Here is a 27,689-nt window from a genome sequence, read left to right on the forward strand (position 1 = left end):
TATTGCGACGGCGCATTACATTTTATTTAACATCAAAATGGATATTCCCCCAAGTAACATTCTCGGAAACAAATTCCACACTTAAACAGCAACTGCAGAACATGCACAAAATGTTTTCAAGAAAATACATTTTCATAAATTGCTTTAAATCCATTTGCACGGTGTACTTTTGTAAGTAGTCTCACATTCCACAGTGAATTCAAAAAGCAGCTCCAAACTCAACAGATTCAGATCATGCACAAAAATTATACATCTTAAAAAGTTGGAAAACATGTTTAAAAAAATAACAGCATGACATTCATTGGCACAGTTAGCGTTGCTTTTATACAGTAGGTAAATCCGCCACAAGGTAAAGGGACTTCTGAATTTAAACATTTGAGTTAATGGTAGTTTCAAACTTCCAGTAGAGGGAGTCAGTCCAGTTCCATACAGTAGGACACGACTGTACAGTAACAGTTATTAAAACAAACAGCCAATCATATGAGCACATATCTTATAGCACATAGTAAGATCTTTGACCCACATTAGGGAGGGTTAGAGATAAACGTGAGGGCAACTTGGACCAGTTTATGGGTCATGCTACGCATCATAATAAACCATAAACACTCATACATAACCGTAAGCCCAGAGACACTCGGTTAGCCTATGCTATTGCAGAAATAAGAAAATGATTCTTGCAGTGCAGAATTTCACCTCCTATAAAAATATTCATGCAGCTGAATACTTACAGTTGTTAAGCCTGTTTTCTGCGGAAGCGCAGATGCATTTCAATACCATGTTTTTCAGGCTTTCAACAAAATGCCTGCAATTTGATGAGTTTTAAGCATGTCTCTGGATATAGATACTCCGGGAGCCTGCTGTGAACTGAGGCAGTGTCATTGAACTATAGCCATTTGAAATGCGCCTAGAAGAGGCCTACAACATCAAAGCCCTTCAGAACACTTTTACAGTAAATAACACAAGCAGCTTTTACCAGGACTGTCTTCCCTTTCAAACATTATTCAAAACACACAAAAATATACTTATCTTGTATATACATTGTCTCACAAATCCAGACCAGACTAAGGCAATAACAGTTTCATAGGGCTGATATACACAGTATTTCATGATACAGAAATGGTCTGAATTAAAATGATAATACAGGGTATATTATTGCCATAATCTTTATAATGTGTAGGGCACTTAGTAGAGACTGGGACTCTGATTGGCTGAGCTATGGAATACAACTGAATTCTGGGAAATGTAGTCTATCATTCAGTGGGGGATGGTAAATTATTAGGAGAAATCTGGTAACTAGAGCAGGTAACCAGATGCCAAAAGGAGAATTGCGGCTTCTGCCGGCTGCTCTGGATCTGCAGTTGCTGTGTAACGTCACGTAACGTGATACTTTTATTTGTCACATTCCTCAGACAGATGTGTACTGTACCACAGCAAAGGACAGGAAGGCCCACACACAGTTTATGCACCCAATTCAGAGCTTTTTTGGGAGCATAAACAGGCCTTCTTGTTCTTCAGAAGTATTCTTTATTAGCCCAGCACCTACGTTTTTTAAGAATGTGCGTATGATCACAAACTTTTATACTGTTCCACAGCAGCCATCACATGCTCTCTGTTTCCATAAAAATACTATTCTATAACAGTTTAGAGAAAAGCATTTCTATAACCACAAAGTCTGGTGCAAATAGGACTCCATATAAATTATACTATTGTTCCTTAGGTGGTTCAAACATTAAAGCTGCAATATGTAACTTTTTGGGCGACCCCAACCAAATTCACATAGAAATGTGAATTATAGATCTGTCATTCTCATTGAAAGCAAGTCTAAGAAGCGGTAGATCTGTTCTATGTGCCCTATTTCTATGCTTACCGTGCTGAAGTTTCGCTTGTGTCTTTTACTTGTGTTTTGTATACCAGCTTCAAACAGCTGAATATACTATTTTTGGTTATGGAAAATATATCTCAGTGCGGTTTACATGGTACAATGATTCTATACATTAAACTTGCTTGATTTGTCACATATACTGACATTAGGCAAACTATTCGAATTTGAGCAACCAGGAAATGGCAGAGAGATTTCTGCATAGTGCATCTTTAACCAAGGGATCAGTTTCATTCAGTAAAACAAACTAAAAGGCACACCACTCACAGCTAGGGGACAGTAGCAGGGCAGCGTCAGTGCATTAGTCTGGAAAACCCGACCCTAGGCTAGGGTCTGCTTTCAAGACTCTTTTGGCATAGAGGAACTACATCATTGCCTACGTCACAACTTTATCAACTTGAATAAAATACAAAATAGTAGCTAGCAAGATGACGATCATAGAGATTCTATTTAAATGAGTGAATTTCACGTGGCCCGTTTGCATCCTTAACTAAAAGTACTGCAATGTTTTTGCCAGCAAACCTTGGTTTTGAATCGTGACATTCCGGCATGTCTGCCGCGTGATTTGTTGGGAAAGCCCCAGATTTTTCCCTCCCTTATTATCGACATAGGCAGTGACGTAGCTCCTCTATGCCAGGGATTGGCAATTGGCGGGCCGCTCCCTTTTGAAGTCCTTTGGATCAATTTACCTCCCCCGCAAAATGTGTAGAATTGCAGCAAACTTGCTTTTAAACTGCAACATTTTCTCTACACCCCATGGCAAAATGTGTAGAATTGTGTAGAAACTCTTTGGTGTCAAGAGAGGGGCTGCAAAAATGTTTTGCTTGCATTGTGGTGGGAAAAGGGCTATGCACATGTGAGTATGCAGACCTGCGAAAAACGGCACCTCATGTGGCCCCCACACCAATCAAAGTGGCCCATCCCTGCTCTATGCCAAAAGAGTCCACCATTGAAACCAGACCCTAGTCACTGTGTTGCCTAGGGTGGGGTTTTAAAGACTATGCGTGCACGGCTCATGTATGTGATACTGACTGCATAATGATGCCAGGTCAGTGCAGGCATGCTATAGGGGGGCCAAGTCACCATCAGTCTCTTAGGTGTGGTCCGAAGAGCTCCATCTGGAAACTTCTCTGGAAACTTCACCAAGCAAAAAGAACAAAACAAACAACATTTACATAGCCTGTGCTGAGAAATATATACAAACGGTACAACTAAAATCTGTGTAACCCTTACCCTAATCCTGACACTTACTGAGCCTCTCCAATCCCTTTGCTGGGGACATTCAGTTACCTAGCTAGCTACACAACACTACGCGCTATACACCTCCTGGAGTAGTAGGAATTTGCCACTAGACACTAAACTGATCCTAGATCTGTCCCTAAAGTAAAAGTCTACCCTTTGGCGAGCCTCCTCTCCCCGCTTACTCTTCCTCCTCTTCCTCTTCCTCGTCATCATCCTCGTCGTGGCAGTGGGTGATCTCCTGGGGGGTCTGTGGGAACAGGTTTGGGGGCTGGATCTCACTTATGGAGCGGGTCAGCTGGTGCCTCTTACAGTCTAACTCCAACAGGTCCACGGAGTGGCGGTTACGCGTTGCCAGGGGCGACTCGGTATCGTTGATGTCCACGTGGGCGTGCTCAACCGTCGACTCATGGGGCATCTGGGAGAGAAGGGCAGGAAGGGAGGAAGTGTCATACAAATCCACACAGAGAACAAAAAGCAACCCATAGTAGTGCTGCTCTCAATGTATTGTCATACAGACAAACAACGTTCCTTCGTTTTGTCCTAACTATTGTATCCAACGAGGGAATTTACATCCGGATGTCCTATGAGACAACATTAGCTGAACTCACCAGTACGTGTGCTGCTCTGAACAGGTAGCTGAATGGGTAGTAGAGGAGGTTGATGAAGGAGGCAGCGTACAGGTCAGCATAGCGCATCACCTGTGACGCAAACAGAGTCTGTCTGGAGCCACTGCGGAACAGACTGCCCATCATCCCATAGCACATGTCCATGTCATGGGTCACTTTCTGTGGCGGACAGGGTAAGAGAAGAAAGAAAGTTAGAAAATTTAGAGGTTGAGTGCACTGTATGCTATGTGTACGTTTGGGTATGCATATGTGCATGGTGCCAGTTTGCAGGGTGTACAGTATGTGTGTGTACCTTGATCCTGCGCTGGAGGGAACTGATATCAGGTCTCTCGTTGCTGCTGCTGTCAAGATTTCTGTGGACAGAGAAACAGTTCTATTGAATTGGGCTTTGGTGGAGTCAAGCTATATTCATTTGTACTTGTCTCGCCATTCTATGGTAGAACAGGAATGACGCCGAAATGTATAGCCGCTGATTTACGGGTTCCTGACCAATTCTGCTATTTGTGTGTTTTGTTGCGATTCTTTTAACTTTTTTTGTACATAATGTTTCCGCCATTTTTCCGGTCATAGGAAACAAGCTTCTTGACATCACTAACCTTGATTCAGCTGCACAGGACATGCTGCTCACCCCCAGACCAGGCCCCGACACTCGGGAAAAGAAAGAGACTGCGATATAGAGGCCGACGTGCGGGCACCCTGATGAAGCTACGGCGGGGAGTAAATAAAATCACCGGAGAAAAACCTGGAAGAGCTCCGTTCAAAACTATCCTATCGGCCTCCCGAGTGGCGCAGTGGTCTAAGGCACTGCATCGCAGTCGCTAGCTGTGCCACTAGAGATCCTGGTTCGAGTCCAGGCTCTGTCGCAGCCGGGAGACCCATGGGGTGGCGCACAATTGTCCCAGCGTCGTCCGGGAGGGTTTGGCCGGCAGTGATGTCCTTGTCCCATCGCGCCTCCTGTGGTGGGCCGGGTGCATGCACACTAACACGGTGGCCAGGTGTACGGTGTTTCCTCCGACATATTGGTGGGGCTGGCTTCCGAGTTAAGTGGGCATTGTGTCAAGAAGCAGTGCGGCTTGTTTGGTTTGTGTTTCGTACGGGAGTTGCAGCGATGAGACAAGATTGGATACCACGAAATTGGGGAGAAAAAAGGGGTAAAAGCAAAACAAAATATATATATATATTTTTTTAAACTATCCCATCAACGGGACCTGAAGAACTGTTTATCTTTGTTATAAACAGCTGGTGTGCAATTTCTAATGTTAAGGAAGGCTTGTGGTTGTGCTCGCCTGAGTTTCCGTAGCTGTCTATTTACCACCACAAACTGATGCTGACACTAAGACCGCACTCAACGAGCTGTATAGGGCCATTAGCAAACAAGAAAATGCTCATCCAGAGCCAGCGCTCCTAGTGGAAGGTGATTTTAATGCAGGAAAACTGAAATAAGTCATACCTAATTTCTACCAGCATGTCACCTGTGCAACTAGAGGCGAAAGAACTTTACTCCACACACAGACACATACAAAGCTCACCCTCCATTTGGCAAATCAGACCATAACTCTATCCTCCTGATACCTGCTTACAAGCAAAACCTCAAACAGTAGATACAGTGCCAGCGATCAATACAGAAGAGGTCAAATGAAGCGGATGCTAAGCTACAGAACTGTTTCACTAACACAAACTCGAATATGTTCTGGCACTCATCCGATGGCATTGAGGAGTTTACCACATCAGTCATCAGCTTCATTAATAAGTGCATCGACGATGACATCCCCACAGTGACCGTACGTACATATCCCAACCAGAAGCCATAGGTCACAGGCAACATCAGCACTGAGCTAAGAGCTAGAGCTGCCTCTTTCAAGGCCCTGGACGCTGATAAGAAATCCCGCTACGCCCTCAGACGAACCATCAAACACGCAAAGCATCAATACAGGACTAAGATCAAATCCCTTACACCGGTTCTGAAACTCATCGGATGTGTCAGGGCTTGTAAACTATCACGGATTTACAAAGGGAAACCCAGCCGCAAGCTGCCTAATGAAGCAAGCCTACCAGGCGAGCAAAATGCCTTCTATACTCACTTCGAGGCAAGCAACACTGAACCAATCATGAAAGCACAAGCTGTTCCGGACGACTGTTTAATCAGCTCTCCTTAGCCAATACGAGTAAGACCTTTAACCCGTTAGGATTATTTGGCTATTTTATTTTGGATTTTAAGACCCCTTGAAGTATCAAAAATAAATAAAACATGTATTTGGCCTTACTGCTATTAGCCTATACAAACGCATTGAATAACAGAGTTCCCCCCCAAAAAATCTGAAGGAAGTTTGTCCTTTTCCTCATTTTGTTACGTAAAACAGTCTCCATCCAGAGTCTCATTTTTCCTTAGGGGTTAAACAGGTTAACATTCACTTGGCCGCAGGGCCAGACGGATTACCAGGACGCGTACTCAGAGCATGCTCTGACCTCTCCCTGACGCAGTCTGTAATACCTACATGTTTCAAGCAGACCACCATAGCCTCTGTACCCAAGAACCTCAAGGTAACCTGTCTAAATGACTATCGCCCCGTAGCACTCACATCTGTAGCCATGAAATGCTTTGAAATGCTGGTCATGCCTCACATCAACACTATGATCGCAGACACCCTGGACCCACTCTAATTTGCCTACCGCCCCAATTGATCCATAGATGACACAATCTCAATTGCACTCCACAATGACCTTTCCAACATGTACAAAAAGAACACCTACGTGAGAATGCTGTTAACTGACTACAGCTCAGCGTTAAACACCATAGTGCCCTCCAAGCTCATCACTAAGCTAAGGAGTCCTGGGACTGAACACCTCCCTCTGCAACTGGTTCCTGGATTTCCTGATGGGCCACCCCACAAGTGGGGAGGGTAGACAATAACACAGCCACACTGACCCTCAACACGGGGCCCCCTCAGGGGTGTGTTCTTAATCCCCTCCTGTACTTCCTGTTCACCCACGACTGTGTGGCCGCGCACAACTCCAACACCATCATTAAGTTTGCAGATGACCTAACAGTGGTAGGCCTGATCACCGACAACAATGAGACAACCTATAGGGAGGATGTAAGAGACCTGGCAGTGTGATGCTATGACAACCTCTCCCTCAACGTCAGCAAGACAAAAGGAGCTGATCGTGAACTACAGGAAAAGGAGAGCTGAGCACACCCCTATTTAAATTGAGGGGGCTGTAGTGGAGTGGGTTGAGAGGTTCAAGTTTCTCAGTGTCTACATCCATAAGGATCTATCATGGTCCAAACACACCAACACAGTCGTGAAGAGGGCACGACAACGCCTCTTCCCCCTCAGTTGGCTGAAAAGATTTGGCATGGGCCCTCAAATCCTCAGAAAGTTCTACAGCTGCACCATTGAGAGCATCTTGACTGGCTGCATCACCGCTTGGTAAGGAACTACAGAGGGTTGTGCGCACGGCCCAGTACATCACTGGAGCCGAGCTCCCTGCTGTCCAGGACCTCTATACCAGGCGGTGTTAGAGGAAGGCCCTAAAAATTATCAGACTCCAGCCACCCAAGTCATAGTACCAATGCACCAAGTGTGGAACCAACAGGACCCTGAACAGCTTATACCCACAAGCCAACCAAACAGCTACCCAGACTATCTGCATGGACCCTAATTGCACTAACTTCTTTTGACTCATCTCATACGCGACTGTTACTGTTTACTATCCGTCACTTTTATTCATAGTTATATGTACATATCTACCTCAATTATCTTATACACTGCACATCGACTCAGTAGCCCTTGTATATTGCCAAGTTATCGTTACTCATTGTGTATCTATTATTACGTGTTTTACTTTCCTGTATTTCTCTATTTTCTTTCTCTCTGCATTGTTGGGAAGGGCGCGTAAGTAAGCATTTCACCGTTAGTCCACACCTGTTGTTTACGAAGCATGTGACAAATAAAATGTTATTTGATTTTGATAGAGCACATTCGGTCAATAAAACAATGCCTAATTTAGTTTGTCAACCTTGAGCTTAAGTTTTGGCAGGATGTGGTTCAGTTTACTGTGTAGACGAGGCAGAGACACTCACTTATAGAGCTCTGCCAGGAAGATGTCCAGAGACTGGAGCTCCTCAAACAGAGCTGGAACACAGAAACACACACAGTTGTAAGAGATGCACAACAGTGTACAAAGACGCACAAATATACCCAAATACTGTTGTCAAGCATCAGTATCTATGACATGGGTGTGTTAAGCTCACAGCTCTTGTCAGTCCACACGTGCAGCTCCTGAGCCAGTTCAGGGATCACCAAGAAGGTCCTCCATCCCTGGCGTTTTTTGGACTTGAGGATGTCCCCAAAGATGTGGTCCCCAATGTATACTATGTCCTTCCCTTTGGCCCCCAGCAGGTCACACACTATGTCAGAGGAACCTGTGAGGAGAGAGAAAACTGAAAACTAAGGCCTTGTTGGAATACCTTTGCATTGGACCGATTCCTTCCTCTGAGTAATCACTAGAGGTTCAACTACTACACGATAGTGATAGGTGAAAAGGGTTAGTCATGTCATATCAGTGATTAGAATGCTTTTCCAAAGTATTTGAACAGGGCTGTTGATGTTTGGCTCCTTGTAAATTCCCTGGCTCCTAAAGAGTGTATCCTTACAGGCTGTGGGAAATGAGACAGTGTGGAAGCTTCTTACATGTTTCTGTCAACAATACAATACAGTATGGAAGCTACTTACATGTTTCTGTCAACAATACAATACAGTATGGAAGCTCTACTTACATGTTTGTGTCAACAATACATTTCTAATTTATGAACGATATTTGTATATACAGTGCATTCAGAAAGTATTCAGACCCCTTGACTTTTCCCACAATTTGAACCGCCTTATTCTAAAATGGATTAAATAAAAAAATGCTCATCAAACTAAACACAAACCCAGAATGACAAAGTGAAAACAGTTTTTTAAAAACAGAAATATCTTATTTACATAAGTATTCAGACCCTTCGCTATGAGACTTGAAATTGAGCTCAGGTGCATCCTGTTTCCACTGATCATCCTTGAGATGTTACTACAACTTGATTGGACTCCATCTGTGGTAAAATAAATTGTACATGATTTGGAAAGGCACACATCTGTCTATATAAGGTCCCACAGTTGACAGTGCATGTCAGAGCAAAAACCAAGCCATGAGGTTAAAGGAATTGTCCTAGAGCTCCAAGACAGGATTGTGTCGACAAACAAATCTGGGGAAGAGTACTAAAAAATGTCTGCAGCATTAATGGTCCCCATGAACACAGTGGCCTCCATCATTCTTAAATGGAAGAAGTTTGGAACCACCAAGACTCTTCCTAGAGCTGCCTGCCCGGCCAAACTGAGCAATCAGGGGAGAAGGGCCTTGGTCAGGGAGGTGACCAAGAACCCAACGGTCACTGACAGAACTCAGGAGTGCCTCTGTGGAGATGGAAGAACCTTCCAGAAGGACAACCATCTCTGCAGCACTTCACCAAAAGGGCCTTTATGGTAGTGGCCAGACGGAAGCTACTCCTCAGTAAAAGGCACATGCAGCCGGCTTGGAGTTTGCCAAAAGGCACCGAAAGGACTCTCAGACCATTAGAAACAAGATTCTCTGGTCTGATGAAACCAAGATTGAACTCTTTGTCCTGAATGCCAAGTGTCATGTCTGGAGAAAACCTGGCACCATCCTTATGGTGAAGCACGGTGGTGGCAGCATCATGCTGTGGGGATGTTTTTCAGCAGCAGGGACTGGGAGACTAGTCAGGATCAAGAGAAAGATGAACGGAGCAAAGTACAGAGATCCTTGATGAAAACCTGCTCCAGAGTGCTCAGGACCTGGGGAGACGGTTCACCTTCCTACAGGACAACGACCCTAAGAACACAGCCAAGACAACACAGGAGTGGACTCAGGACGTCTCTGAATGTCCTTGAGTGGTTCAGCCAGAGCACAGACTTGAAATCGATCGAACATCTCTGGAGAGACCTGAAAATAGCTGTGCAGTGACGCTCCCCATCCAACCCGACAAAGCTTGAGAGGATCTGCAGAGAAGAGTGGGAGAAACTCCTCAAGTACAGGTGTGCCAAGCTTGTAGCCTCATACCCAAGAAGAATCGAGGCTGTAATCGCTGCCAAAGGTGCTTCAACAAAGTACATTAGTAAACGGTCTCAATATTTATGTAAATGTGATCGTTTTTTATTTCTAATAAATTTGCAAAAATGTCTGCCATTATGGGGTATTGTGTGTAGATTGACGAGGGGAAAAAAACAATTTAATCAATTTCAGAATAAGGCTGTAATGTAACAAAATGTGGAAAAAGTCAAGGGGTCTGAATACTTGCAGAATGCACCGTATAAATGATATGTGTCAGGAGTGCGTTACCTCCAGAGTACACGATGCCGTGCTGCAGCGGTCCTGTGTATGTGCCAATCTTCAGCCGGCCTGTGGTCTGCAACAGAAGGCACTCTGGTAAGGTCATCGTGGCAATGCCAACATGAACACACAAAAACGTGCACACACACAGGTACCACACTGCTAGACGGTTTAACGCATACTCGAGCCCAAACACAAATACTCACTGTGTCGACCTGCCGTAGCACTGTCCCCTCTCCGAAGAACACGGGTTTGCGGGCATCTACTAAGATCAGGTCAAAGTAGGACTGCCAGGGCCGATGGGGCATTCCCACCTGCAGCACAAACATACACACTGAACCTCTGTTCCATTTCAGCAGCTTTCCGCCTCCCCTAAACCCCTCTTCTCTTAGAGTTCTTAGGTCGGAAAGGAAGCAACAAGAATCTAAACAAGACAATTCAGTCTCTTACCTTTGGACCATGGGGGAAGTCAAACAGGTATGTCATTATTTTCTGAAATGATAAACAGAGAGACGTTATACGTGATGTTCATTGATTGTGTATGGGGTTATGTACAGTGCAGTCGGTAGGCCTCACCTCTGTGTACTTGTAGTCACTGTTGGTGGCCAGGAACACCTTGGCCACTTCATTCATCCGACTCAGGAGTAGAGGGAGCTTCCCCTTTAATGAAGAAAAAATAAATTAAGCAAATTACATTTTAAGTGATACGTTTACAGGTGTTAAAAAAGACAAGGTCACTGAAAATGTGTCAGATGCAATTAAATGAATGTGAAGTGTACTTACATCCTTGACCACATACTTTTCCAGGTTTTCCACCGTTTTTTCTTTCAAAGATCCCTGATGAAAACAGGCGACAAAACATTTAGACAGGGAATAGAAGGAATAACAGATAAATAACAGATACAAGAAGTATGTTCACTTAAACACAAATAACCTGATATTAAAAACAGTTTATGGCAGTCGGCCGAGTATGGCAATAGTCATGTACACACCTTACTCTGCTTATCTTAAACGATGTAAGCATACGCCCATTAAAACACCTGGTTTTCTGAGCAATCTTTCCAATTATTAGCACATGTAAACCCCTTAATCGAAGGTCCGGCAGTGTATTTGATCTGTGCATGTGGCAGCACCAGCAGTGCAAGCCTTCCTCTTACGCGCGAGTGAAGTATACATCTTAGAATTTTTTTTCACATAAACTTTGTATGTCCGAACTCAGAATAAAATAAGCTTCCCAAAAATAACATGGTCGCTGTTTTACAACGTTTACTTCGAGTGCCGATTTCCTGCATTTCTCAAAGTCCCATTAGTGTCCATGGAAACAGGATTATTAGGGAAACTATTATATTAATCTGACTATTCACAATAATCGTATTATTGTGTGCATATAACCATATTCAGTGAAAAATACTTGAATGGATTTTAAAGAGGAAGTGAGGGAGGGAGGTCGTTTTACCTTCAAGTGGACCCAGTCCACAGCATCACGGACATCCTGGAACATGCTCTTGTAGGACATGAAGAGGTCTCCATTCTTAAAGCCAGTCTCGCAGCTGGGACCACAATAACTTGAATTAGAAATCCCAAACTATCTGATAATCATTCAAAATGATTCCGTTTTCAGAGGGAGAGCAGCACACTCACCTTGTGTATTTGGGGCAGTTGGTGAAGAAATCAACCAGACAAGCAAAGAGGTAGGTTTCTGAAGAGGGAGCAAGGTAAGGCCATTTGAAACACCAATGTGACATCAGCAAAAAGGACATTCCTCAGAAAATAAAAAAACAACACTAATTTATGGAACAACAACCAGTGGATTATTTGAGCAGTACTCTGGAGCAGTAATGTGGACAGTATCAGAGAGACTGTGAACACAGTTCAGTGAATGTCACTCAGGCAGTGGTATTCAAACTCAGGGTCAGTGGGGTCACCCAAATTGTTTTTACGATTTTGTATTTAAAAAAATAAATAATATAAGAACAAAAAAATAAGAGCACAAACATTTTTGATAAAGATAATTCGATTTTTTGATGTTGAGTATTTGTATTTATTGGTTTCTTTTCATTTAGAAAATGTTATGAATTTAAGGTTATTTGAAATTGACAGATTTTAAAGGTTGTGTCATTAGATTTGGAGTGGGGTGAAATGGGGTGAAGACTGCTCTCTCACCAGGGAGGTTGAACAGTGTGTTCAGAATGTAGAAGCGGTCAGTGTCTCCACGCTGGATAAACTTGTTGGGGTACATCTCCCTGATCTCAGGCCTAAAGGAACAGAGTGATTCAATGAGTATGATATGACTATACGGTGTGTGTGTATGTGCAATATGAGGGTATTTGGCATGAGCACGTGGTAAATGTTTGGTGTGAGGGTGATATCATTACGAGCAGCAGAACTCACCCCCTCATGAAGTTGAAGCCGTGGGCACAGACCAGGATGTTGCCGTATGCGTCGACCTTGAGCAGATTCCCGTGCATTGTGTCAAACAACAGGCCTCTGGAACCAGAGGGTGGTAGGACAACTTGTCAGAAACGTTTATATGTGTGTGTGAGATGGGAGCCATCATCTCTAAAGAGGCTTACTAACTGAGATGTGTAACTTTTAACCTGGGCCAGACTGAAAGGGAGTATTTTCCTCAAGACCCTAAGTTATTTTTAAATCATATATTTGTGAAATGAAATCGGCTGAAACCAAGTACTGTTAGAAAACAAATAAATAATTATAATTGACCAAATCAAAGACAACTCTATAATGGTATTCATAAGAATTCAGTCTGGCCTTACTAATAACTAACTGATGTGAAAGTGTGATGTCAGACGGACCTGGTGGGGAAAGCGGGGTCGTAGACAAAGTTGAGCAGCTCCTGTGGGTAACCGATGTGGATGAGACGTTCCACGGTCAGGTCAAATCCCAGCGACTCGTACTCAGGTGATTTATACACTGCAGTAAGCAGGGAGAGGGATACAGCTACTGTAGTACAGGGTGATATACTCACTGGGAGAGAGCTACAATGCGGTCTCTCCGTGTTCATAGAGAGGGAGACAGATTTATGTGGCGAGACTGACAAAGCACGATAGCGCCTACACACTGGAACATAGGGAGGGATTTATATGTGTCCTCTGTGGACAGTTGAAACGAATCTGGTATGGGTATGTTAAGTGAATAACGTGCACATCCAGAACACATGTAAGCACATGCACGACACACACGACCCACTAAGAGTGCTTCGACTGCACTGCAGATAGTGGCTATGGAAGCAGATGACCTGTAGCGGTTGGCATGTCAAAAACCCTTTAGTTCCTGGCGCTACTCCCACAGCCCTATCCCCCCTCCCCCAAGGGTTGTTTCTCCCCACTCACTGTGTGGAAACACAACCCCTTAGCAGCACTTGTTTATGGGACGGTGACGGGGCTCTATAAACAGGCGGATGTGAGCCGCTTGGGTTACAGTTATCCTTCAGAGACCCAAAGGAGGGCAGTGGAGTGGGGGGGGGGGGGGTTACTGGTTGAGAGGGTGACGTATGCGTAAGGTACAAACAATGTCATCCAGGCTACACGTGTCACAAAAAGCAGAGCTGGCCCACTTGAGGTTCTAGGCTATATCGAGACCTCCTACATGCAAGGGAGTAAGCTGCTGTATCAACACAAGCATTTCACTGCACCTGTGACTACATCCGCAAATCTGTGTACGCAACCAATAAACTTTGATTTGATTTGAGCAGGCGACTGGACACATGGCATTCTAAACATGCAGGCATTGTCAGTACACATAAACATGGACACACACACACTGAGTGTACAAAACATTAGGAACACCTGCTCTTTCCATGACGTAGACTGACCAGGTGAAAGCTATGATCCCTTATTGATGCCACTTCAGTCAGTGTAGATGAAGGGGAGGAGACAGGTTAGATAATGATTTTTAAGCCCTGAGACAATTGAGACATGGATTGTGTATGTGTGCCATTTAGAGGGTGAATGGTCAAGACAAAATATTTAATTGCCTTTCAACAGGGCATGGTAGTAGGTCCCAGTTGCATGTGTTTAAAGTGTGTCAAGAACTGCAACGCTGCTGTTTTTTTTACGCTCAACAGTTTCCCGTGTGTATTGAGAATGGTCCACCACCCAAAGGACATCCAGCCAACTTGACAACTGTGGAAAGCATTGGAGTCAACATGGGCCAGCATCCCTGTGGAACGCTTTCAACACCTTGTAGAGTCCATGCCCTGACGAATTGAGGCTGTTCTGATGGCAAAAAGGGGTGCAACTCAATATTAGGAAGATGTTCCTAATGTTTTGTACACTCAGTGTACACCTACCTGCCAGAGTGTAGTCCATATCAAAACCAAAGCACTTAATCTTCTCCATTGCCAAGCTTCTGTTCACAAAAACTCTGAAAAGGAAGTAGAGTATCTAGTCAGTCAGAGGTTCTGATGATGAACATATCCTAAAGAGGATACTTTGCATGAAAACAGATGATAGTAAAGGACAGGGTCCTGAGTTCAACAGTACAGAAGTGGAGCACTGCAGTAGCAACTCTAAATGTGTCCATACAAAATATGCATTCACAGCGAGGATTACGCAGATCTTTACAAAGTCGGAGAAAAAAATGAGTCCAACTCAAAGGCCATATTTCATATACAGTATCGTGAAAAAGTATTTGCCCCTTTTTTGATTTTCTCAATTGTTGCATATTTTTTACACTATGAAACACCCAATGCCCCTGGTGAAAAACAAATTGCCCTCTTACACTCAATAACTGGTTGTGCCACCTTAAGCTGCAATGACTGCAGCCAAACACTTCCTGTAGGTGTTGATCAGTCTCTCACATCGCTGTGGAGGATTTTTTTCCAACTCTTCCATGCAGAACTGCTTTAACTCAGCAACATTCCTGGGTTTTTGAACATGAACTGCTCGTTTCAGGTCCAGCCACAACACCTCAAATCAGGTTTACATCTGGACTTTGACTAGGCCATTCCAAAACTTCAAATGTGTTGCTTTTCAGCCATTCTGATGTAGACTTGCTTGTGTATTTTGGATCATTGTCTTACTAAATGACCCAGCTGCACTTCAGCTTCAGCTCACAGACAGATGGCCTGACATTCTCCTGTAGAATTCTCTGATACAGAGCACAATTCATGGTTCCTTCAAGGATGGCAAGTCATCCAGGTCCTGAGGCAGCAAAGCATCGCACTACCACTATCATGCTTGACCGCTGGTATGCGGTTCTTACTGTGGAATGCAGCGTTTGGTTTTCGCCAGACATCAAGGTTTTTTTCTGGATCAAAAAGAGAATTAGGTGGGGGGCGTGACAATGGATGCAGTCGGCCGTTGACACAGCTGGATTTTAGAGAACCTTTTAGAGGCCCCCATCTTTGCGGTGTAGATTCTACTGCAATTCTACTACACATTTTGCCATGGAGCAGAGAGAAAATGCTGCAATTTTAAAGCTAATTTCCTGCAATTCTATGCATTTTGCCATGGCTAATGCTGTGTTCTTTTGCTCAAACTTAAAATCAATGCTGCTAAATTCATTGTTTTGGGAATTTTCCATTCTCCCTGACTACTTAGCTTTTATTTTGGTGATTGTTAATTCTCAAATAATATTTTATTAAAAAATATACATTGAGTATACCAAACACTAGGAACACCTTCATAATATTGAGTTGCACCTTCCTATTTGGCCCTCAGTACAGCCTCAATTCATCGGGGAATGGACTCTACAAGGTGTCGAAAGCTTTCTACAGGGATGCCGCCCACGTTGACTCCAATGCTTCCCACAGTTGTGTCAAGTTGGCTGGATGTCCTTTGGGTGGTGGACCATTCTTGATACACCTAGGAAACTATTTAGAGTGAAAAACCCAGCAGCGTTGCAGTTCTTGACACAAACCGGTGCACCTGGCACCTACTACCATACCCCGTTCAAAGGCAGTTCACTCTTTTGTCTTGCCCAATCACCCTCTGAATGGCACACATTCACAATCCATGTCTCAATTATCTCAAAGCTTAAAATCTACACATCTACACTGATTGAAGTGGATTTAACAAGTGACATCAATAAGGGATAATAGCTTTCACCTGGATTCACCTGGTCAGTCTAGGACATGGAAAGAGCAGGTGTTCTTAATGTTTTGTGTACAGGTCCATTATCTTTTTTTACATACTTTCTATCTGGTTTTAGTTGTTCACAAGTTGTTGTTTTTTTAGGCCGCCCACCCAAGGATTTCAATGGCAGAAAAATCCCTGTCCATAACAGGACCCATGTCGTCCAGAAAGTTATACTTTTGACTCATCTGTCCATAGAACAATCTTCCAGTCTTTATGGCCATCCAGGTGCATTCAGGGTATTTTTGGCAAACTTGACTTTTTGAATGACATGGGACCCACTATGTCTGGCAAAAACCAAACACTGCATTTCACAATAAGAACATCCTACCAACGGTCAAGAACGGTGGTGGTAGTGTGATGGTTTGGGGATGCATTTCTCCATCAGGACCTGGACGACTTGCCATTATTGACGGAACCTTGAATTGTGCTCTGTATCAGAGAATTCTACAGGAGAATGTCAGGCCATCTGTCTGTGAGCTGAAGCTGAAGCGCAGCTGGTTCATACAGCAAGACAATGATCCAAAACACACAAGTCAGTCTACGTCAGAATGGCTTAAAAGCAACACATGTAAAAGTTTTGGAATGGCCTAGTCATCCAGACCTAAACCAGATTGAGATGTTGTAGCAGGACCTGCAACGAGTAGTTCATGCTCGAAAACCAAAAAATGCTCAAGGTCCCAGTACCAGTACCAGTTATTGGGTGTAAGGGGGCAAATTATTTTTCACACAGGGCATTGGGTGTTGCATAATGTTTATTAAATAAATTAAATAAGTATCATATTTTTGTGTTATTTGTACACTCAGGTTCCCTTTATCTAATATTAGGTTGAAGAGCTGATAACATTCGGTATCAGAAATATGCAAAAATAGAGAAAATCAGAAAGGGGACAAACTTTTTCACGGCACTGTAGTAAGATTTTTTACTTTTTTTAGCATTGTTTACATGTAGGCTTATACATGAACAATAATTGGTGTTTGCTTGAAAATAATTTGAAGGAAATTAGCAGAAATCCACACAGAATGGAAGAACCACTGTACAAAAAGGACCCGTAGTCTTGCATCACTGCTGTGTCAGTGTCAGCATTAACCCACTTCCTGAAAAGACTTGAGCTGTGTTCGAATACCCATACTAAAATACTGTATACTACTAGTTCATTTAGGTATACTGTAAACAAATGGTATCTTTTCAGTTTAGCGTACTAGCGCTTCGCCGGACTAACGGAAGTGGATACTGTTGCTAAGCAACCTCTTGCTAGCTTGTTAGCATAACAAATAACTAGCTAGACATTTTTACGATTTTGGCTGTGGTCGGAAATTCAGTCTGGAGTTCCAGAGTGTGCTCCAGAGCGTTGTCAGATTGTCCATTCGTAAATTCAGAGCGTTTCGCTCTAGGAGAGTGTCACTGGACGCTCTGGCTGAGGAGTAGGGTTGATCCGAGCATTCTGACCTCGGCAGTCAACCAGCGGCAGTCAATCACCCAAGCTAACTGGCTAACATTAGCTATCATGCTAGCTAAACTCAGCACAAAAATAAATGTCCCTTTTACAGGTTCCTGGAAAGATCATCGTAAAAACCAAAATAACTTGGCAGATCTTCACTGTAAGTGGTTTGAAACACTGTTTCCCATGCTTGTTCAATGAACCATAAACAATTAATGAACATGCACCTGTGGAATGGTCATTAAGACACTAACAGCTTACAGATGGTAGACAATTAAGGTCACAGTTATGAAAACGTAGGACACTAAAGAGGCCTTTCTACTGACTCTGAAAAACACCAAAAGAAATATGCCCAGGGTCCCTGCTCATCTGCGTGAACGTGCCTTAGACATGCTGCAAGGAGGCATGAGGACTGCAGATGTGGCCAGGGCAATAAATTGCAATGTCCGTACTATGAGACGCCTAAGACAGTGCTACAGGGAGACAGGGCGGACAGCTGATCATCCTAGCAGTGGCAGATCACGTGTAACAACACCTACACAGGATCGGTACATCCTAACATCACACCTGCGGAACAGGTACAGGATGGCAACAACAACTTCCTGAGTTACACCAGGAACGCACAATCCCTCCATCAGTGCTCAGACTCTCAGCCTATTGCAGACAGAGGCTGGACTGAGGGCTTGTAGGCCTGTTGTAAGGCAGTTCCTCACCAGACAACACCGGCAACAACGTCGCCTATGAGCACAAACCCACCGTCGCTGGACCAGACAGAACTGGCAAAAAGTGCTCTTCACTGACGAGTCGCGTTTTTGTCTCACCAGGGGTGATGGTCAGATTCGCGTTTATAGTCGAAGGAATGAGCGTTACACCGAGGCCTGTACTCTGGAGCGGGAGTGATTTGAAGGTGGAGGGTCCGTCATGGTCTGGAGCGGTGTGCCACAGCATCATCGGACTGAGCTTGTTGTCATTGCAGGCAATCTCAACACTGTACGTTACAGGGAAGACATCCTCCTCCCTCATGTGGTACCCTTCCTGCAGGCTCATCCTGACATGACCCTCCAGCATGACAATGCCACCAGCCATACTGCTCGTTCTGTGAGTGATTTCCTGCAAGACAGGAATGTCAGTGTTCAGCCATGGCCAGCGAAGAGTCCGGATCTCAATCCCATTGAGCACGTCTGGGACCTGTTGGATCGGAGGGTGAGGGCTAGGGCCATTCCCCCCAGAGATGTCTGGGAACTTGCAGGTGCCTTGGTGGAAGAGTGGGGTAACATCTCACAGCAAGAACTGGCAAATCTGGTGCAGTCCATGAGGAGAAGATGCACTGCAGTACTTAGTGCAGCTGGTGGCCACACCAGATACTGACTGTTACTGTTGATTTTTACCCCTCTTCCCCTTTGTTCAGGGACACATTATTCCATTTCTGTTAATCACATCTGTGGATCTTGTTCAGTTTATGTCTCAGTTGGTGAATCTTGTTATGTAAATACAAATATTTACACATGTTAAGTTTGCTGAAAATAAACGCAGTTGACAGTGAGAGGACGTTTCTTTTTTTGCTGAGTTTATCTCCAGACACATATAGCTAACATTAAGTTTCTTGCTAGCCATTTCCAGACACAAATTAGAGAACACCTCACTCTGACCATTTTACTCGCCGTCGTGACTGTTTTCCTGGCAACAATTTAATGACGCTTTTTTTTGCCGACGTTTACTGACACCGGCCATATATTCAACGGGTGTTGAGCGTTCATAAATGCGCTCTGGCACACTCAAGACGAGTGCTCTGAAATCGGAGTAGATAGACAGAATAAACAATGTCCATTGAGAAAACAAACGACTATACCACTTAGCTAAGAATGATGTTAATAATCAAGTCAATAAATGTTGGGTAATTAGTTAGATTATAGTTAATATACTGCCTGGCAAGTTTGATATATTAGTAGCCAACTAACGTTAGGACGGTAACTAGCTAACATACTGGCACATACTACTGTCATGCTATGTGGTCCGTAGCTAAAGAACTATTAGCCAACATAACGTGTAACGTAATTTATTTGAAAAGTCATTACTTTATTACATTGCTCAACATTTGTCATAATTAAAGCAATGAATTTGTATCCGCTGTCGTCGGACATCAGCAGCATATTTTCCGCCATTTTCTTCAAATCTGAAAACGTTGTGAATCCTCGCCCATTTTCTGAAGAATTGCATTATGGGCCCTAAAAGCACGGAAATAGTGCCCACTGCTTGTATACTTCGTATTTTTGCGAATTCAGTATGACACCCGGGAACTTTTGGCATACTAACTATATCCATGCTATGACCAATAAGCATACTACATACTCAATTTACATCACAAATAGTACAGTTAGTATGAGTTTTCGAACACAGCTTTGGTTTGTTGGGAGACTAGCCTAATGTCTAGATTGAAAGAAACAACCAAGTATCACTCAAACTCAAAAAGAAATCACAACATCAATGGCATGCAAATCCGTTTCGACATTTGTTACGTAGTCTGCTACACACATCTGAACTTCAAACTTCATTAAGCCTTCCTCAGATTTCCCCTGAAACCTGGCATCATTGTATTGAATTATATGTCCACAAATGTGCTTACACACTGCTACGTTGAGTCAATTCCGTTATAACATAAGCAATCCACGATACAATGAAGCGCTCAGGTAATCCTCTTTTCCAGGGAAAGTGAATTAGGCAAGTGCTTTGTCTGCTGCTGGTGCCCATGGGCATACTGAAAGGCCTTGGCAACCACTCCAGAGTCTGTCAACTCTTGCCTGACATCTATTCCAAAAAAAGCAACAGAGGAAGAAGGAATCATTTCACAGCACTACGGCTAATTTTGATTCAAAAGAGAACAGAAGGTAGCACACCAACCGAAGGACACAGTGGCTCCAATATCTAGGCCTCCACTAGCACATCACTTAGAATGGAGCAATGTGTTGGACATGCATTTTAAGTGCTGGGCTAGTGTGAATATTGCAACAAAGCAACACATTGAAGTTCACTGGCCTTTTTAATGCCATTTAAGAGGCACTTTTGGCTCGTCTTGTATTTATTCGGACACTAGGTATTTTCACTATGAGAAGCCTACATTGTACGGACCAACAGGAAACACCTGTAGTGAAGTTTACATTTCAGACACAATGAAAATGTGAAAATCATTTTAAAACGAAAGAAGCTTGGAAATGCACCAAGGGAAATGATGCAGATGATCAGTTGAATATATCTAATAGGAAGCAAAGTAGGCAATAACATTCTAGATACTCCCTCGCACCAACAAAGCCATACTGTTCCTGGGCAATTCCATTGTAACAGAATTTCACTCACTCAGATTTTTCACTTTAAAATGTATACCAAACAAAAACCATTGCTTTCAAAGTTTAACAAACCATAGAACTCTATGCACAAGGACTGCTTTTAACAAGTTCTAGAGAAAATTATACAAAAACACATTTAGAGGAAGAACTATGCAGTAACAGAATAAAACGGAGGGAGATTTTACCGTAATTCTGTTCCCAAACTTTTCATCTTTAAATGTTTTTTTCACTGTGTAAATTCTTCAAAGTAGTCATTGTGCATAGAGTTGAATGGTTTTTAAACTTTGAAAGCAATGGTTTTTGTTTGGTATACATTTTAAAGATGAAAAATCGTAGTCTCAGCGTAATTCCTTTTTATTGTGGAATTGCCCTCCTCCAACACTATTCTGGCCTGAAGTTTCTATTCAGATGTTATGGGATAAGACTTCAGACTGATGGCAATGGGGAGGTGGCGTTAGGAGCGGGTGAGGGGTGATGCAGTAAGAGAGGGGGAATGAAGGGCAGACTGAGGGGGAAGAGAGATCACACCAAGAACTCATGACCACCTACTACCACCCACCCTCAGGGACCTACCCAGCACACAGAGGGCTAGTGTCAGTATGAACATGGGATACATGGAGTTTGAATGGAGAATAAATACACATGTACAAAAGGGTCATTCAGTCAGTATTGAGGTTCAACAAAAGTTTGGCGTACCTCATTGCAGGATGGTATTGGGCCAGTTCCCTTGGAAAGCTTTGTAATAGAGAATACATGTGCGATAGCATTACCACTGAATGTGAATGTGTCGTAGCCTGCGCTCCAGTGATGCACACCACATAAATCAGGTGGTTCTTACACTGCTTTTAGACTTGTTGCATTGACAGTGCCCCTGTTTTCTTATTTGGAAAGGGTATGTATATTTTCAACCACAGAATGAGGAAGGAAGACACTACACCATGACAACACCACCAGACTTTTTACCCGGAAATGGTTGCCGGCCACACGATATCGACACCCAAAAGACCTTTCTTACATGTTTATTACACTACATAGTTATACATCAATTTATTAAACATTAAATGTTGTATGGAATCGGGAGTATGTGTGTTTCACACACCTTCGATAACACATGAAAACTATGAAGATAAATTAGCCTACATTGCACATAAGCAATGATAAAGGAGCAATGATATATCCATGTAGCCTGGTCCCAGATCTGTTTGTGCTATCACGCCTACCCCTTGTCACTCATTGTCATGTTTGGCGTGACAATGAGTGAGAAGGAGTTGGCAAGAGAGCAGAAACAGACTAGCACTCAGGCTAATTGCCATGACCTTAACCTGACGGAATCTTGCTCTCAAAGCATACATTTCTGTGACACGTTATGCATCTTTATTCTGTACCTGTGGTAGGCCTCACGCCGATACTTCTTCATGGCCAAGCCGTCCATGTTGGCTGGGAGGTCTGCAAAGTTCTGTAAGCGGTCGCTCCATGACGTCATCTTGAACCGTTTGAATTATTTCTGTGAATCAAAGTGAATAGGCTTTAAGGACCGGTATGTTGTCAATGGAACTATGGCAGCAGTAAAATGGTGTAGCCCTCTTGTCTAGGTTGAAGGGACCTAAATTAAGCTCCTCCCATGCTCAGATGATAAGTATTTCAAGAGTTTGAGGCTGAACTCAATCATTAAAAAAATTATACTTATTATTGACTGTGGATTTTTTTTTTATATAACATGGCCTTCAGGGAAATCATGGCCTTCTGAAAATCACGAGGCAGGCTTGTTTGTACTCTGAGCCTTGGAGTAGACTAGTTTCTAACAAAAATAAGGCTCAGTACAGTGGAATCGCAGTTAATCCCTCTGTGCAAGTCTAAACACAGACATCCTCAAATAAGGGCAGCTGAACATAACAATGCAAGAACATGCAGCAAGCTCCTTCAACAAGGTTCATCAACAAAGTGTACAAACTTACGAGAACAGCTGTGGAACTAACTACTGGTGTACGATCACAGTAGCCTAGTTGGAAAGATAATGGAATCTGGGTCATCCAATGTTAAAATCGAATGATCGGCTGATAAAACGAGAAGCATGCAGCTGCACCTGGTGCACACTGAAAGTGAATCTCAAAGCGCATGCGTCTCAAATGGTATGTGCCCACTGCACTAATGCCTTGGACCAGAGCTTTCATCTGTCACTAGCTCTGGACCAGGGCCTGGTTTCCCGATAACGATGGAATTTAGGCTTATGAGTTTTAACCATGCATCTTTCCTACCACGACCGAAGATATAACATGTTTCCCAAAACACCACGCAGAGAGAACGTTTGCTAATGCTTCGAATACACCGACTGTGTCATTGCACACAATAGTAGGCAGCATCATCTGGATATGTATCCGGGTGGCAGGTAGCCCAGTGGTTGGGCCAGTAACTGAAGGGTTGCTAGATCGAATCGCTGAGCTGATAAGGTAAAAATCTGTTGTTCTGCCCCTAAACAAGGCATTTAACCCACTGTTCCCCGGTAGGCCGTCATTGTAAATACGAATTTGTTCTTAACTGACTTGCCTAGTTAAATAAAGTTAAATACAAAAAAAAGTGTGATCCATGCAACAAAAGTTCAACATTCACCTTCTGTTACCATTTCTGTCAAGCCGTCAACACATAATTTCGATAAACATATGCACCACACTGCAACTGCCTCTGCAACGCAAGGCAAACACAGTGTTTCATTGGAAATAAATGTAATTCTGGCGTACCAAAATGCAATATACTGTCGGTGTGTTCGAAGCGTTAGCGCGCAACATAGGCTACTATTTTAGCCACAATCGTAGTGGTCGAAGTTGGCAGAGTTCACTAAGTTATTATTTTTGTATAATGTTAATGACATACTTATAAATGTTCTGTAATAAATTACTATAACAACTTTCATGCTTCCCGAAGACTAACGTTAACCAATTGGCGACCAATAATACAGGTTATTTCTTGCTCGCCCTTTAAAATAAACAAAACTAACTCGAGACCAGTATTTAATATATGTTTGTGTCTGAAGCCTTAGACAACTTTCCACATTGGGCGGGAAATTTGTTTTTCTAATTCGAAAATCGAATTTCACCACCTGTGTTGTTGGTGGCGTGGAGATCACGCAGCATCCACTCAGGCACCATTCGACATCCGGCCCTCAGCTTGCATGTCTCACAGCGCCTGAGGTATGATCTTTAGACTCTACACGATAAAACAAGCAAATCTGCAACAGCTAGCTAGTTAAGTTGCTAGCTAATGGATAGAGGGACATAGGGAGGAGCTTTCTAGGGCTAGCTAGCTAGCCTGTTCTGAGTCCGACTCAGTCCCAGATCCTTTTGTTCAATCATGACAACTCCTTGTCACATGAGAACAGTCACTCTTTCTAGAGCTAGCTAACAGGCAACAATAGCAAGTCAGCTAAGGTTTGCTAGGTAGAGATATTTTGACAGCTAGCGGAACATTACTTAATTTGCTTCGTCCAGCAACGAACCATTGTTCAATAATATCTCGTTGCGGGACCAAGAAAGACTTTCTGTCCCCCCCATCAACTACGACAGCTGCTAGCTAAGCTAAAAGCAAGCAAGTCAGTTTAGTGCAGCCGGCTCTTTTAGTCCACACTCTCGAGAATAATCAATACATATTTGCATGTCGTGTATGCTTCGTTTATATACCACGATGTTAGGCTACTATTTATGCTAGAATCACAGGATGAGACAAGCTACTCACCAGTCTTGTTGCAATATTGAGTGGGTAGCTAATGATTCACAGAGCATGCGCGAAGCCTGGTGCAGAATATGTAGATAGAAATGGAATACATAGAATGAACAGTCCATATTACAGATGTTATAATAATAGGCCTACTGGAACATTCTTATTTATAGGCGTCATTGATTGTCTATCTGACCTCTCCCCATTCAGATCAGAGTTGACAGATCGACTTTGATGCCAATGACAGGATCTCACGGTTGCATAAGATATGAGCAGTCTGTGCAAAAAAGAGGGAAAGTGGGCAGACTGTGCGTAAAAACACTGCTATTAGGCTGCAGCACAACTCTTTCCCTTCCAAGGTAAACATATCACGTTTACAATCCCATTGAAAAGGTCAAATATAAGGCTACGTCTCCATCTGCCGGTGTAATGAGGTGCATGCATGGTGATAAACCGGGGAATTCATATTTGTGGGGCAATTCAATTGTGTTCAAGCGTCATTACGCACGACCAGAATCAGTGTTGTAAAACATAGCTAAGCCGAACGAGTTGTCCATATAGTTTATAGAGCCCAGAGACATATGTCTAGTTTCGCAGGCTGCAGCAGCTCACACCTGCACGATTAGTTACAAATCCTCTGACATCAGCACTGCACCAAGTGGACAGTTCCATCGATGCTTGGGGAAAGGAACATAGCCTCCACCTCACAATAGTAGAAAATATCAATGTATTTAAAATATATATATGTTAGTCTAGGCCTATTAACGTTTTATTAAAATAGATTCGTTTTAGAAAATCGTCTATCATGCGCTTATGTTATGGTGATAATGTAAAACTCCGTGTGTATTGGGTCGGTCTGCCTAAACCTATATAAGTACTGCAGCCAAAGCTTTCCAAAGTCTCTCTTGCCAACCGCAAAGATGAACTACGGATCTGACCACTATACCTCGTCGTCCTACCGAAAGATCTTCGGGGACGCCCCTCGTTTCTCACCCTCAACCTCTCGTATGAGCAGTCCCTCCGCCTCCTCCCGCAGTTCTGTGTCCTCCACCAGTTACAGGTCTGCGGTGTCTCTCCCCCGCAGCAATGCGTCATCGCTGGGTTACTACAGAAGGACCGGTCAGTCTTCTTCCTTTTCGACGGTTCCAGGTGACAGCCTCGAATTGACTCAATCCTCCGTCCTCAGCAATGAGTTGAAAGTCACCCGAACCAATGAGAAAGAACAACTGCAGGGTCTCAATGACCGCTTCGCCATGTTCATCGAGAAAGTGCGTACCCTGGAGCAGCAGAACAAGGTCTTGGAGACGGAGCTGGTGACTCTGCGCCAGAGGCAGCACGAGCCATCCCGCATCGCGGACCTATACCACCAGGAGATGCGCGAGCTTCGCGCACAAGTGGAGGAGATCGGCAGCGAGAAAGCCCACATTCTCATCGATAGGGACAACTTAGAAGAAGACCTGCACAAGCTTAGGGCCAAATATGAGGAGGAGATAAGGGCGCGCGAGGAGGCTGAGCAGACCCTGCGGTCGTTCAAAAAAGACGTGGATGACGCCACCATGGCGCGGCTGGATCTAGAGCGCAAAGTGGAGGGCCTCCTGGATGAGATATCCTTCCTGAGGAAGGTCCACGACGAGGAGGTGGCCGAACTGAGCGGTATGGTCCAGGCAGCTCATGTGTCAGTCGAGGTAGAGCTGGCCAAACCCGACCTCACCTCGGCTCTGAAAGAGATCCGCAATCAGTACGAGACTCTGGCTTTTAAGAACCTGCACTCCGCGGAAGAGTGGTATAAATCCAAGTTTGCCAATCTCAACGAGCAGGCCACCAGGAGCAATGAGGCAATGCGGGCCAGCAGGGAGGAGATCAACGAATTCAGGAGACAACTGCAGTCCAAGACAATTGAGTTGGAGACCCTACGTGGCATCAACGAGTCTTTGGAACGGCAGATTCGAGAGACAGAAGATGGACACAATCTTGAAATCGCAGGTTTGCAGGTAAAATACGTTTGTTTGCACTTGACAGCTCTTTTTCTCACACATACACGCACCCCTCCTTGCACAGATGAACCTGTGTTGGGGAAGTGAGAACATCATGTGTATGCATGATGTAAAAGTAAGATTACGCAAATTATTTGTAAATAAACATTTCAATGCATGATTTATATTGCAATGGGTAGCCGTCTTTGCATCTTAAAACATTGTTATTATTTTGAGACTGTTGTATGTTCTGGGATGACACATCTGGAAGTAAACCTTCCCTTGTCCATGGTTCTGAAATGCTCTACATTTGTAACCGCACGAAGTGGCAGGATCGCCCACGAGCTCTCTAAATAAAGAGGATTTCTAGCAGATATCAGCAACAGTAACCTTCTGCTTGAATCATCACAGCTGTATGTCGTGTCCTGTCCAGCTGAGAAAGTCTTATAAAACTGACCATGAGAGCCCGCGGGGGCTCGTGTGACGTGATGTCATGTGTTCATCATATATACTGAACAAAAATATAAACGCAACATGCAACAATTTCAAAGATTTTAATGAGTTACAGTTAATATAAGTAAATCAGTCAATTTAAATAAATGTATTAGGCCCAAATCTATGGATTTCATGACTGGGCAGGGGTGCAGGTGCCCCCCCATCCCCCGAAATGTCTGGGATTTTGTATTTCAGCTCATGAAACATGGGACCAACACTACGTTTTGCATTTATATTTTTGTTCAGTGTATCACTATCACGCTGCTTGACATGACAGGAAACATAACGGCACGTCTGCGTCAGAGTAGTCTACGAACCTAGCTTCAACCCCGTAGAGTACTCACCAAATGCAGTTCATTATACTGAATGAACCCCGTGTATTTATACTACCCTAAATCGGATTAGTTGTCATCCGTTTTTGACCTCTTGCGCAAGCGTTCAAATCCTCTTCCTTGCCACCCACAAGCAAACACTTTACTAGGCTACTATGTCCTTATAGAT

At 43.6% G+C, this 27,689-nt stretch overlaps 2 protein-coding genes across 5 annotated transcripts in view; one reads left to right on the forward strand and one right to left on the reverse strand.

Moving 5' to 3' along the window:
* nt5c2a (5'-nucleotidase, cytosolic IIa) lies at positions 1-25,757 on the reverse strand. 4 transcript variants are annotated; one of them, XM_055902189.1, is made up of 20 exons: positions 25,667-25,757; positions 22,398-22,516; positions 21,709-21,747; positions 14,444-14,517; positions 12,948-13,065; positions 12,526-12,621; positions 12,298-12,389; positions 11,776-11,833; positions 11,591-11,684; positions 10,918-10,971; positions 10,711-10,794; positions 10,585-10,626; positions 10,341-10,448; positions 10,144-10,210; positions 8,003-8,173; positions 7,832-7,883; positions 4,040-4,100; positions 3,730-3,906; positions 3,304-3,536; positions 1-3,016 (listed from the first exon to the last, which is right to left on the reverse strand). In XM_055902189.1, the coding sequence occupies exons 2-20, from the start codon at positions 22,493-22,495 to the stop codon at positions 2,965-2,967; spliced, it is 1,770 nt and encodes a 589-aa protein (XP_055758164.1). In that variant the 5' UTR covers positions 22,496-22,516; positions 25,667-25,757; the 3' UTR covers positions 1-2,964. The 4 variants fall into 4 exon arrangements, with proteins under 4 accessions (XP_055758164.1, XP_055758163.1, XP_055758166.1 ...); XM_055902188.1 differs by lacking the exon at positions 25,667-25,757 and adding an exon at positions 24,739-24,833; XM_055902191.1 differs by lacking the exons at positions 21,709-21,747; positions 25,667-25,757 and adding an exon at positions 24,739-24,832.
* The window catches only part of inaa (internexin neuronal intermediate filament protein, alpha a), a 3,843-nt gene continuing 1,074 nt past the window's right edge, over positions 24,921-27,689 (forward strand). Inside the window, exon 1 of the mRNA XM_055902195.1 lies at positions 24,921-26,711. Within this exon, the coding sequence (XP_055758170.1) occupies positions 25,641-26,711 (1,071 nt within the window). The 5' untranslated portion in view covers positions 24,921-25,640. The remainder of the gene's footprint in view (positions 26,712-27,689) is intronic.

Source organism: Salvelinus fontinalis, chromosome 37 (genome assembly GCF_029448725.1).
Source record: "Salvelinus fontinalis isolate EN_2023a chromosome 37, ASM2944872v1, whole genome shotgun sequence".
NCBI classification, from domain to species: domain Eukaryota; kingdom Metazoa; phylum Chordata; class Actinopteri; order Salmoniformes; family Salmonidae; genus Salvelinus; species Salvelinus fontinalis.

Coding starts and splice junctions, on each gene's coding strand:
- nt5c2a (XM_055902189.1), bottom strand. CDS start 22,495: ATGACGTCATGGAGCGACCGCTTACAGAACTTTGCAGACCTCCCAGCC. Junction 10,627..10,710: donor GTGACTACAAGTACACAGAG/GTGAGGCCTACC, acceptor TTATCATTTCAG/AAAATAATGACATACCTGTT. Junction 7,884..8,002: donor CGTGTGGACTGACAAGAGCT/GTGAGCTTAACA, acceptor TCTGTGTTCCAG/CTCTGTTTGAGGAGCTCCAG.